At 44.4% G+C, this 13,597-nt stretch overlaps 1 protein-coding gene across 4 annotated transcripts in view; it reads right to left on the reverse strand.

Moving 5' to 3' along the window:
* Positions 1–13,597, reverse strand: part of PAX7 (paired box 7) — a 100,432-nt gene that overhangs the window by 31,305 nt on the left and 55,530 nt on the right. For all 4 annotated transcript variants that reach the window (XM_040587177.1, XM_040587178.1, XM_040587175.1 and 1 more), the window contains exons 6-7: positions 5,498–5,663; positions 4,728–4,927 (exon numbers count right to left, since the gene is read on the reverse strand). In XM_040587177.1, the coding sequence (XP_040443111.1) occupies positions 4,728–4,927; positions 5,498–5,663 (366 nt within the window). The remainder of the gene's footprint in view (positions 1–4,727; positions 4,928–5,497; positions 5,664–13,597) is intronic.

Below are 13,597 nucleotides of genomic sequence, written 5' to 3' on the forward strand. Positions count from 1 at the left end.
GTAAAATTTGGCTCCAACCTTCAGATACTGCCACTACACTGGAAATGAATTTGCTCATGGAGCAAAAAAAGCCAGTGAAAGCCCTGAGAAAATTAAAGCAACAAATACAAGATTGTGAACAAGTTTCTCTTGGCTCTTCATATTTCTGGAATTGTCTTAATCTCTGGGTGATCCTGTGGGTTTGTTAAAAGATTCAAAGGTCTCAGAAATAACATGTTATGAAAGTACAGAAACACCTGACTCTTAACTATATCCTAGTATGTTCTCCAGCTACACAGGGGCCACCTGCAACAAACTAATATTCTTTTGCTTTTGAAGAACGCCTTGCACAACTTGAACATGCTACAGGGAATGGTCAGACACATTTAAGATACAGACCTGGATCTAAAAAGGCTGCAGAAATTTTAGGAGGTGAAGCAGTGGGCAAAATGCTCCTAAAAACCACAAAGACATTTTAAAAGGCAGAAGAGATGTGCTAGTGATGAAAGCAGCCCAGAATACAGTATGGTGCTACTTCTTTGCCGTTTGAAAAGCACCCGGGGATCCTCCCATCATCACAAATGGCAGAGGCAGAGTCAAATGTGACCCTCACTTTTCTCTTTATGTTGACTTGTAATGTACTGCTTAATTCACCTAATTTCCTCCCACCTCAGCCTGCACTGCAGCATACACATTTCTTGAAGGACTGTCAGATGCTCCTCAGGACGTAACGGGGCTTAATACTGAGATAAGCACTATTTTGTGCTATTTGTCACAAGCCTTATCCCAGCCACAGTGAGGGGCACTACTCAGCTAGCACAGGCCTGAACTTCAAAACCAAGAGATGCAAAGTTTGTTCTCGTTGACAGTGTGAAGCAGGAGCTAGCTGAGGAAGCCTTGGTGCCTGGCCTTGTCCTCATTGAGGTTGATAGGTATTCTCAGAGAAATGGGAAATTATTCCTATGTGGGATGAAAATGAGTTGGAAATATTTACAATGTATTTATGAGATCCCACCCACCCACACTTGTTTTTACAACCCACTCTTGTGAGAAATGACGAGACAGAAGCTCCAGGGCTGGAAATCATACTCTGTATGACTGCTAACCGGTTACTCACTCTTCAAATTTAACTTTGCTTCAGGAGTCCACATCTTTGCTGAGTTTTGGCACAGGCATGACTGCCAGTCTGGAGGCAGTTATGAGCCACTGAGTCAGCCCAGCTGAATCTGTGACAGCTGCTGCTAACCCACACAACCTTTGGGGAGCAATGGCAACCTCACTGCTGCACATTCTGGCTCCCCAGTACCGAGCTACCTTCTGATCATCCATGACTGCTGCAGCCACCAAGTGCATCCTGACAGATGCAGGGTGACTCATCTGGCTGCAGCTGGCCAGCCTGTGAAGTTGACTTTCTCAAACAGGCAACAGTCAGAGCAAAATCTCTCTCTTAAAAAGGCTGCCCCAGCACAAACCCATCACAAATCACTGCTCTGGTTACCCTAAGGTCTCTCGCTAAGGTCTAGGAATGAGTATGACATGAAAGATCATGCCAGGTAGTGGTTTAATCACATGGGACTATCCATTGTACAACCAAGTTGGTGTTCTTTTATGAACTGTCACAAAAAACATCATCACGGGATGAAGTAGCTGAAGTCAAAAATTCCCAGCTGACCTCTCACTCCTCAGGTCTGGAACAGAGGCAGGACAGCCTTGACACTGGGGAAAGCGCGTGGGAAATGCTTTGGGGATCCAGCAGCAGAGCTGGACAGGCACAAGGCTTCGTGTGCCTCAGGCTGGAAAACAAGTGAGAAATGGGCCATTTCCCAAGTGAAGGCTGGGTAAAACTTGCAGCGGTGTCTGCTCATTCTGTCAGGAGGGGGAGGACTAAAGTACGTGTGTGCGTGGGGGACTGAGCCCACAGTGGCCAAACGTAATCCCCTTTTCTCTGTTGTGAGAATGGAAATGCCACACTTCTCCTCTAGAATTTCAGCTGCCAGCACCGAGCCCGTCTGGTGGATTCTGGCTGGGACACCCAATCCTGGGGTAACTGGATAGCGTGCCGAGCGGCAGCAAATGCTGGGAGCTCTTGGCCAGGCTGGCCCCCACCTCCTTGTCTAAACTGCAAAGAAATCTCCCTCCTGCTGCTGCTAAGGGATGAAACCAGAGAACTGTCTGTTTGCAGCTCAGACAAACTGCCATCATTTTAAGTTCCCAATTCTTTTTCCTGTCTCCTGAACTCCCTCCATTCCTGCAGTTGGTATTTACCCCTGCAGAGAGCAACCAGATACCGCAGATAGCTGGACAGGAGGATGAGAGGATTGAGGTGCAATGGGTTTTACCTGTAATGTCGGGGAATAGCTGCATTATGCACGGAGAAGCATCCCATACTGAGACCTCACAAAACTCTTAGCCACGCCAGTACATAAAAGAGGACATCTAAGAGTTCTCATGCTTGCTGTTAGGAGTATTTCGTGCATCCCTCCACTAGGAACAGCAGAGGGCTTAGGAAGGCAGGAAGGTAGCATGATAAGTAAATATAAAGCAGTCATAAAATAACCTAGGTTAGCCTTTCTATACACAAAAGAAATAGAAGAATTTATATGCTGATATCTTGGCCCTCACATGATTAAAAGCATTAGGAAAATGGGAATCTCCCCTTCTTGGGGGTGCAAAGCTGTCTTTTCTTCAGGTCTGCCAGATAATGTATCCTCTTTTTCCCATACAAAGGGCTTATTGGCTCAGGACTCTATCTTCCCCTAGCCTGAGCCTGGGGGCAGGGTAATTTGGGATAGGGATAAGCATAGAAAAAGCGTTGGTCTGGTCATTTCAATGAGCCTCTGATTTAGTGAGCAGGACTAGTAAGTAGATGATGAAGCTACAGAAATGGAAATTGCATGATGGACTTGTATATGTCTACTGCTTGTGCAGCTTATCACACAGATCTCATCCTTAACTTATTCTATGGTGCTAAATTGCACTTGTGATAATCTGAATTAATCACGTGCCCTGGACCATCTAACCTGCAGTCTGCCTTTGAATTCCATACTATATGCCTATCTCCCAAGCCCAGTGCTATTAGAAATCCCTTGTCAGAAAGACGTCTCCCTATTTCCCCCACAAATTACACTGTTGAGGCAATATTCAGCCTCATGCCAGTCACACTTTTACATTTTCCATCTCGTGACCATTCAAAGCTAGAAGTGGGATTTTTATACCATTTCAGAGAAGCTGCAAAATTTCCCTCTTTCCATTGACACTCAATGTGTGTTTTCACACTCGAGAGATCACAAGCTATTGGACCTTAAAATCTATATACCTCTCTGATGTCCCCGTTTATTGGACTCCTCTCTAAACAGTTGTAGCCTTTTCATTTCAGATGCCTACCTAATTTCTCCTTGTAGTTTCAAATTATTTTGCACTTCCTGTCTTAAATAGTGTTACTGGCCACTCTGAAACAACGGCTAAAGCACGCTTCATACGTCTCCATATATCACAAGTGACTGACAGCAAAAGTAAAATGCATTTGGTACCCCTTCAGGATGGCAGGCGCCACCTGAATATGAGTCCTTGCTGTTAGTTTTAAGTGTACAATACGTGCCTTGTTCCACTTAAAAGCAAATGTGCATTTGGAAAACAGATTACATCAGGTAAATCAAAGAGAAGGTTGAAGGCTTTATCTAATGAGGTGACAGAAAATTAGAATTCTTATCCCAGGACAGTGATAGAGAGTGGGCTGTATTCTCAGGTGGCATACATCCTGGCATCTCCACTGACTTCAGTGGAGCTCACTGGCCGGGAGCGTAAGTCCGCTGCCCTAACACACACATAGCACAGGCTCTGCTCTCTCTAGACCTGCTGGTGCTGGAGGCTTTAACCTCTCTGCACTGCTGAGGCTTGCTTCTCTGTCACATGCAGCACTGAAAAGCAATGTACACAATTGGCAGCAATCTGATCAAACCTGGGACTGGGCACTTCAGAAGGCAGCTGCGCTGAGGCTTAGAGCACGGGTCCCAGAGTCGGTCATGGGCGCTCTATTCTGAGCTCAGGCAGTGATTTTAAAATCAAGGATGTATTACATGGGGAGGCTGTGGCTGTTACCTGGTAAACTTAAAACACACGCCTGTGTGTGAAATATATCTTTTCCTACACCTCTTATTCTGACCTTGTGGAAAGCATTAGCAGAGTTGTTTGCATGACAATTACTTTCTCAAAACTAAATCCTAGATCTACATCTCTATGTTTTGAGGAAGCTCATATCTGTGGCACTTTCATGTTCCAGACTTGGACAAGCTGGCTTCAGCTAATCTCTAAATGAGTTGCCCACAAATCATGGACTGCTTCAAAAGGGAGCCTGCAAAAAGCAACTAAAAAGGTCGAGCGTGCTGTCATTAGGCTAATATCCACAATCAAAGGGCCCACACCTGCACTGGAATTTTTTTGGAGGGCTGAGAAGACAAACACCAATGCTTTAGGTCCTGGTGTTTGTGATTACAGTGTGCTAACCCGAACATAGGAACTAACAGGATAAAAATGCTCTGGCAATACAGTGCTGAGCTCAGGATAGAGATACTGCTGATAAATTAACTAATTGCTTTAACTAGGCTGCCTCCAAGAATTTGTGACAATAACAATAACTCCCTTGTTAACCATAATACACTGTGATAGCCTGAAGCTTGCCCTGTTCTCAAAGGATCTGAACCAGCCAAATACTGTCAGCCAAAGAAAGAGAATGGAAACGGGTCACATACCTGTGGAGAGAGGCCATTGCTAACAGGATTCATGTGGTTGGCAGGAGCTGCTGCATTCATGAAACTGTCCGAGTAGCTGGAGAAGCTGTGTCGGGCCCCATAGGCAGAGCCGGTGTCAGCAGCGGCGGCTGCAGCAAGCCCTCCCTGGTGCATGGTGGATGGCGGCAGGGGCTGGGGTCTGTGTACAGTGCTTCCCCCATCTGTGGAGAGAGCATTCAGAGGTGAGCAGCGGTGGGGTGTTACAGCTGGGACTGTGCGAAGCACGGATTGATGAAGCTTTGGGGTCCCACCACCTCTGTGCTCCAGCTGAACACAAGCATATCATGTGACAGTACAAAATATGCAAACCTGGGATGAAATATCATCATTTTCTCTTAACAGACAGAATCCATAAATTCCTTTGTAAAAACCAAGGGCAAAGCCAACTGGAATTAGCAATACTCCTTCCCTGAACTCCACTATGGAGTTTTATCTAGAACAAGAGATCACCTACATGATACTCACTTTATAACGATCTGCTGCTCATCACTTTAAAGCTGAGCAGCACTACAGTCATGAGACAACATTGGTCCAGCAGAAAGGACCATGAGACAGAGGAGAAAACTGTGGAGTTTCCATTGACTTGAGGAAAAACCTGGTCTTCCCAACTAAAGAAAAACCACCTATATATTACAAGAGCCTCAGTGGGATGTCACAAATCAGAAAGCGAAGGGACAATGGGATGATGCAGGGCAAGAAAAGAGGAGCAGCGCAGGCAAATGGGTGCTCACCTTGGGAAATGGTGGTTGTTGGGTAGGTGGAGTCCGGCAGCTGGTACGGGGGGAGAGTCGGCATTCCTGTAGGCGGGAAGCCCCCCGGCAACAGGTGATTGAAAGCTGCAAGTTGGTTCGCTCCCGCTTGTTTGCGCCATCTCGCTCTTCGGTTGCTGAACCACACCTGATGGGGAGAGGAAAGACCACGTGTGAGCTCTGGGCTGCTGATGGAAACACACCTTGAATTACACCACTGGCCAAAAATAGGTTCAAGTTGCTGCCTGACACAGATTTTGTGAGTATTTGTTGCCATTCCTCAGTTTCCTTTCTCCCAAATGACAGTACTACTACAGCCCTGTCTCCCGGGTGAAGATACATGCATTTAAAATTGTTACATACCGCTAAGAGCATGGGAGGGTGCTATCAGCCATAGCATGAGATGAAGAGGAATAATTTAGCCTGTGTATTCCGAGAGAGTCCATACTGAATAGATGCATTGCTACCACCTGGCCATTCTGCCTTGTTATCTGACAACTATGTGAATTATGCTGAAGGATTAAGTACCATAATAGCAACACGGCTGCACTGTTAGGAGGGATAAATAGACAGATTAGCATCATGGTTTCTATGTTAGACAAGCTAAATAGATAGAACCACACCGGAGGGAATACAGGGTTTTCTTAGCTTCTCTGTACTGCAGCAAATCACCGTTGTCTGTTGGCTAAGACACGTTCTCCTTGCAAGAGGCACTGCAGTGTGCACTAGAATTGTACTGCAGCCAATTTAAATCTCTGTGCATTAAAATAAACCCAGTATTACTGCATGTGCAAAGCTGGGCTCATGTTTCCTACAGTGCTAGTTTACCTGTAAGACTCAAGGGGAGATTTTTCTAAATGTATTTGACTGCCCTGATGTGTTTTATCATGGGCAATCTCCCTTCTGCATAGTGGAAAGGGCTTCTCAAGCTGTCTCTTGGGCTTGGTTTACTTCATTTAATCAGAGAGGCTCTCAGGCCCGATCCCTGTTTGGGGTTCAGAAGTATGCGGATAAGCTTTCAAGCCAGATGAGAATGCAGCTGCTGGACTTTGTGAGGCCTAAAGGGCTAGAAAACACGATTAAATTTCACAGCAACAAGAAAAAATGGAGCAAAAATCAAGAGTGTAAAGCATTTGGGGGGAAAAATATCCTCCATCAGGCTTCCAAGCTGCTCAGTGTCAGATCAGAAGCTGGGGTTACAAGGGTTTGAGGCACTGCAGTCCAAACTGTCCCCACATCTTGTGAACCAAAACAAAAGGCTCTTCCCTAGATACATCAGAACTTTAGCCTGATGCACCTTGCACTTCAGACATGATCCAAATCTCCAAGTGGGTATCCTTCTCTGGCCTTTAAATTGAGTTTCCCTGTAAAAGGTCACTTGTTAGTTTGCCTTTTTCTTATTGGCACCTGTGGGTGCATACAATTCACTTGGCAAGACAAGGCAGCAAGGCAGCATGTTTTCGCTGAGGACTGCTTCTTTAATGGAGTGTTGGCTCTCAGTCCACATGCACTAAAGTGTGCTTGCCGCAAAAACAAGCACGCACTGAGCTTCACACACACATTTCTGTGAGGTTCTCTGCATCACAGCCTATTATTGCTCTTTCAATGTGTTACTCATCTACTAGTGTGCTGTGGAAACAGTTTGATTAAAACCTGCTAATCATAGCTCTGTGTGACCTGCTGGCAGTGGCTAGGAAGGACCTAGCCCTGCAGAGTCCTTCACTTCACGCTGTTATTTACATCCATGTACAGTGAAAACAAAAAAAACCCCAGTTTTCTTTGGAAGAGTTGGTCTAAATTAAGCCCCCTGAAATGTATACAGTGCTGATGTCAGGTCCTTGGCACCAAACGCATCTTTTTACAGACCTCTTCCTACTGCACTACTGGCTGAAGCAGCATAACCTCTTAGCACCTTCCAAAAGCGTGACAGAAATAGGTCAGCTTACATCCGATCTGCATTGATCAACAAAGTCCATGCAGGTCAGAATCTCTGTGTCCATTTTTGGCACCAAGAATTGCTAGCAAAATCTAGGACAGAGTTAAGGAGAGAGAAATGAATGAACGTTAAGGTCTGTAGCACTTCACAACTCTTATACAATCCTATCCGTGGCACAGTTTCTAGGAGCAATGAGCAACACAACTTAATAAATAACTTTTTGTTTGCTCTGGTCACGCAAACTGGACAGTCCTGTCTCTTTCTCATGCATGCAAGTATGTGTAATTCATGCCTTGAATTAGGGATACAGAACTTGGCTCCTCCTCTCATATAATTTGCTTCCACTTTCACACTTAAGGTCATAAAAAATGTCTGAATATTTCTGTTAGCTGAACATAAGGAGATAAATAAACCTCCTCTCTCCAGAGAAAAAGGCCCAGTCCCAGGCTGGAAGAGGTTTCACTCCAAAAGAAAGGATCTCAGTGCTGAGAAGAACATATAAAATTCAAACACCTGAAGGGAAAACATAACCAAGCAGCTATGAATGCAGGAATCAAAAGGGAAAGAAAAATTGAAATTGAACTCCAAGAATGTAAAGGCCATTCTAGTGATTTCTGACACACTTCTGACAGCGCAAAGGGTGGGAAAGTTCCTTTTTTATAACCAAGAGCCAGATGCTGGCAAATCCACTCAGGATTAGAAGTTCAGAAGAAACATGTGGAGCAAGATGCTCTAGTACGGGACACGTTTCTCCAACATCCCCGCAAGCACTCAGCTCCCTTGTGGTGGTTTGTCAGTTGGCTTGGCTAACATATGATCAAAACAACTTCGAAAATATTTCTGTTGTCTTATGTTACACCACTTGAGGTTGTTGCTGTCCATACACCAACATACACGTTTGCATCTGTTGTTCAGAATTAAAGTTCACACATGCATGTATGACTCCTCCTGTCTCGCTTCTCCACATCCAGTTAAGGGTGTGTAGTTCCTTTATTTTTTAGAGGGAGATAAAAGGATGCTCTGGATCCTTTTAAAGCCAGGTAGGGTTGACCAAAAAGGCCTGTGCATTGGCTGTTCTTGGGGTGTCTTGGTCTACAATGGGCACGTGAAGAAAAGAAAGCTAACTTTCAAGACAGTGGACTCCCACCAGAGAAAGTAGTCAGTTCTTAATTATGCTACGGGCACCTTCTGTGACTTCAGGAAAGCTACTGCTTTTCTGATTTGAAGTCAGTGGAAGCATGACTGCATTTGACAAATTTTGCTCCTTACACAACACGGGTATCAGATCACCACCTCTAAATGGAGGATAAAAACCATTTTCCTACATTTTGGTTTATTTCAGCAATCAGCCATCTAAGATAAGAGGCTCTCTTTAACTGCCAGTAGGCACCATGCCCAGCACAGCAAGATCCCTATCTTGGCTGAAGCATCGTATCAAAACAAATAATAAACGATAATAATAGTAAATACACACGCACCAATAAAATTCACAACTACGTGCTTAAATGTAGTGCTTCCTAACAGAGCCTGGCTGGAGAATCCAGCCACAAATACACTGAAACCTTCCACAAAGAAACTGATAGGATTTATCTTCCCGTGCAGAGGAAGGGACATTTCATGGCCCAAACAGGTTGATTCTACCCCTTATTTATCACCCACAGAAAAAAAGAAGATACATTCCAGCTAATGACGTTAGCAATTCTTTCCTTTCCCCCGCCTTAAAGGTGGCTCAGGCCTTTATGCTTATAAATCATTTTATTGGTAGTTAAAATATAGAGGCTAGAGAATCTAACTGTAATGCGAGGTGTACTTCAAAGGGAACCTGCTTTCATTTCACAACAGTTAAGGTTTTATCAGCCAGTAAAGATTCCCCCCACCAGAGGATCCTGTTACACCATGTTAAGCCTGGGGTGAAGGCTACGGCTGCTAAAACCAGACTGGTGGGAAGAAGATGAGGAAGAGGAGGAAGTTTCGAAACTGCTGGTCTGCCTGTGGAGACATTGCTCTAGATGCTGCAGGGACTGGGTCACACGATTGTGGTTTTATGCTGGGAGAAATGTAGCCAGCACTTGGGAAAATGGCTGTGTGAAGAACCCAACAGCAGAAAAAAAGCATGTCAGAAACCTCTGCTTTTTCTTAAAAAGACAGGTTCTTCATGATTATTTCTCTGTGCATAGCAAAAAGATCCTGTGCTATGTAAATGTGCTGCTTTCCAAGGGTATGGCAGTGTAATACAGGCACTGAAGACAACCGTTCGTACTTCCTAATGACATTTGAGGGGTTTGTCCCTGTGAATTGCCTTCCAAAGAACATGTTAAGTAGATGGAAGATGCATTCTAGAAACTGCTCAGCTCTGCTGAGGGAAAGTGGATAGATACAGGAATTCTCTCATGGAAAATAACTCAAAAGAGGATATCCAAGCGGGTTTTCCATGTTCTAGTCATGCCTATCATCCAGGTAAGACCAGAGTCACACACCATGCCACATGCACCTTGCTCAGTAAGCGAGTATGCTGCTACAAAGAACCTGAACACTAGATGTTCACCGCAGAGGAGCATCACTCCATCTGGTACCTTCACCATCCCCTTCCCAGATGGGAGAGGCAGGCATGGTGAGATTTAAGAAACCTCTCCAATTCATCACTGTCTGCCTTGCAGAACCAGCTGATTTCAGAAGAGCCCATCCTCCCGGCCAGATTGGGTTTGGGGCAAAGGTTAGCACTGGTTCTTATTTAACCTGAACGCCTGCACCCAACCCTGCCAAGGGCCAGCTCGAGATGTCCCAGCCACTTGTTCTCAACCAGCAGAGCAGCAGGGAAGGGCTGCAGAGACAGCTGCCTGCCAGGATGGGGCTGGACTGAATTATCCCTGCAGCCTCTGAGATGTGGGTCAGCTCCCACAATTTGTCAGACAAGGAGAGGAAAGGAAGGTCAAAAAGAGCCTCCTGTGGGAAAGAAAGCCTGTTGTGTTCCTGCTCAGCCTAATCAGGACTCGATGTTGGAGAAAGATAGATGGGATAAATGAGCTCATAAATGGAAACAGGGATGGAAAAGCCAAGTCATGCCTTTGCTCTCCTGCAGAATGGAAGAGATGCAACATGTGTTTGCTTTCACAGGCCCAAGAGGTTGCAGAAACCAGGTGGAAAAGTGTCATGTGGCCATTTATGGCCCAAGCACACCAAAAAAATTCCACCAAAGTCAGAGGAGGTCCCTTCCCAGGTTGCACAGAGGCAACTCTGCCAGATCAGGTGCTCTCCACATTCTCCTTTGAAACAGAGTAGATCCCTGCAGTGCCGTGCCTTGTCCACACTAGCTATAAATGCTGCAAACCCCCGGCTTCCCAGGAGGCTGATGCAGAAGGTTTGTAGAGAGGAACTCTAGCAGCAACAGTGATGAGAAACCAGGGATCATTATTGCTCCACCTGAACACCTCCTTTCAGGTGGTGCTGAGAGGCAGCCCTCCCAGACTGGAAAGGGTTGAGGCGTTACAATGAGATGGGATCCTGTAAGTCTGCACAACAGCTGAGTGATGATTACACTTCCTCTGCCAGGTGCTTAGGAGTGCAAATAACACCCATCAGAGACATATAAGCATGGTTGAGGCTACTGAGGTAATTCTTTCCAGAACAAGAGAAAAAGCCCAGGAGAGTGCGCAGATTTTAGGCATGTAGATTTTTATCTGCCTGTGCAGGGATAGGGCTGTACCTAGTGACACTGCCTACAATGCTGAGCCCCTGTCACTTGTGGGTGATATGGTTAAGATAAATATTAAACAAGGTTAGTGGAGCAGAACAAATGACTTTTCACAAATGAGATTATCCAATGAATTTAGCCTATATTTCCCCTGGCATATCCCAGTTCCTGAAGGTGTTAGCTATTTATAACAATCTGTTGAAGAATTTCAACAAACAGTTTGTGGTATGTGGATTTTTTTAATTTTTTTTTTTTTGCAAAGCACTTTTTTTTTAAACAAACCATTGTTAACAGTGAAATATTTGTAATATTGATTACTTTTGCCACATTCTTTATCTTTGAATTAATCATGTCACAAACACTTCCTCAAGCAAAAGGCCATCTCTACCTTTAAATGATCATCACAGCATGAACACTTTGTAACTACTAATAAATTTCAGACTCTAGACAGGAAAGCAGGCAGACAGACCTGTCCACTTTCTGACTGAGACAGACAAAGCCCAGGTTTGCACTCGTGGCTTCACAGCTCCAAGCCCAACCCTGTTCAGTAATGCAGCTTTACCACTTACTGTAATATAAGTTCATAATATTTACAAATCTTAAAAAAAATATTATTGTTGATTGAAATAGCTATTGGATACTGAGTGATTGTTTGCAAAGGTTACGTTTTCCACCTCTACATTTTGCAAACTGTGCTTCTCAGTGATTATTCCAGCTGTCAGAGGAAATTCTATTAAAATAAAATTTGAAATAAAACACCTGTTTTACTTACCTGTTTATTTCTTTATAAACCCTATGTCTGAGGATGAATGGGACTTGTGGAAACTGAAAGACGTTAGGATGAGTTCACTGCTGTCAGAAAGCAGCTGCAAGGTAGTGTATTTTATAAGTGCTTTCTCTCCACTTGAACACTTGCTTCTTAGATGGCCAAGTCTTTATGGTGTTAAGAGTTGCATTTAAACATTTTGAAACAGGCTTTGATGTTCACACCTCACAGAGGTGAATGAGATGTTGGAGAGTAGATTTCCCCGCTGCTGTTGTTTGGCTAGAGATAGGCTGGGCTTTAGCAGCAAATCAGCAGCACATCAATTCCTGCTATCAAGATTTTCTTTGCAAGAGAAAAAGCTATGAGCTTTTAAAAACAGCTTAAGCACTACAGGGAAGTGGCTCAAAGATTAAAACACCCTGGCAAACCCTCCTCCTGATTATTATAAACATTTTCCATTGTTGACCAAACAGAATCTCTTTAACCGGTGTCCCAGTAAACAGCAAGCCTCCTTAGCTAGGGAGATTGAGAACAGAGGAGAGCCACGCATGCTGGCTGCTCAAAGCAACGGCACACTTGCTCACTTTACTGGGCACACACTGAGTGGTAGCTCTGCTAGAGTGAGAGGTTCAGCACAAGGCATACGAGCCAAGTGTATGAGAAATATTTTGGTCCATGCCCTCACTGGACTGGAAATTTTCTGATAAAGATTCTTGTAAAACCTCTGGGAGGCCCTATTTGTTTTTAACACAATGGAACAGACACTCTGCTGCTATAAATCAGTGCAACTTCACTGACTTCCATTTAGACCAGCTAAGTGTGCAGTGTTAGACACAACTGCTTCATCCAGGGAACTGGGATCTCGTTCATTGCTTTGGCCTCTGGGCCCTCTGTCCTTTGTAAGGAAACCAAATCATTACCACATTGTGTAGGGGATCCCTTTTTCAGCTTGTGACCATGAGGCTGGCAGCTCTGCTCCTTGGTCCAAAGCAGACCAACAAAAGCAGAATAGGACAAACAATCGAAAAAAGTCAGATCCAGGTTTTGCATCTCAATGCAAAAATCCACAATTTTATCTAAAAAAGCATGTTTTACTGAACTGAATGGATTCCTCCACCTGCAGAAGCCAGCCAGTTCAAACGAGCACTTTCTGTCAAAATTCCCCTATTTGTTTCATACAGATTCCCTGCCCCACACGTACAAAACAAGCTAGTCTTGCCAAATTATGCTGCAAGTCCTGAAGTTTATATTCATTCCTGTTGATTTCAACCAATGCTTTGCCAGAAGGACTACAGGATTAGGCTTATCATTTTCATCTTCAGTAAAGTATAATATACTTATAACGAAATAGCGCTGACTCTCTCCAGCAAGATGCCCTCAGGCTTACATAGCTGGGACTATGTCCTCTGTCACTGGGACATTTTTATTTCCAAGGGGGCTGGTTACTGTAATTCTACTACAAATACCAAAAGTGCTGATGTTTTTCTGAGCAAACCCTTAGATACAGACATAGGACGTGCTTGCAATTTTAAGAGATCATCTCCGGCTTTTCCAAAGTTCAGGTGGAAAAAGACTTGCCACTGCAGTTTGGATACCTGGTAATTTACTTTACAGTTCAGTTCTGTTCATTTTTTATGTGACTAGTAGGTGGACTGAGGACTTATTTGGAGCGTGTTAGCTGAGGCAAGT

The sequence above is a fragment of the Falco naumanni genome, chromosome 3 (assembly GCF_017639655.2).
Source record: "Falco naumanni isolate bFalNau1 chromosome 3, bFalNau1.pat, whole genome shotgun sequence".
NCBI classification, from domain to species: Eukaryota; Metazoa; Chordata; class Aves; order Falconiformes; family Falconidae; genus Falco; species Falco naumanni.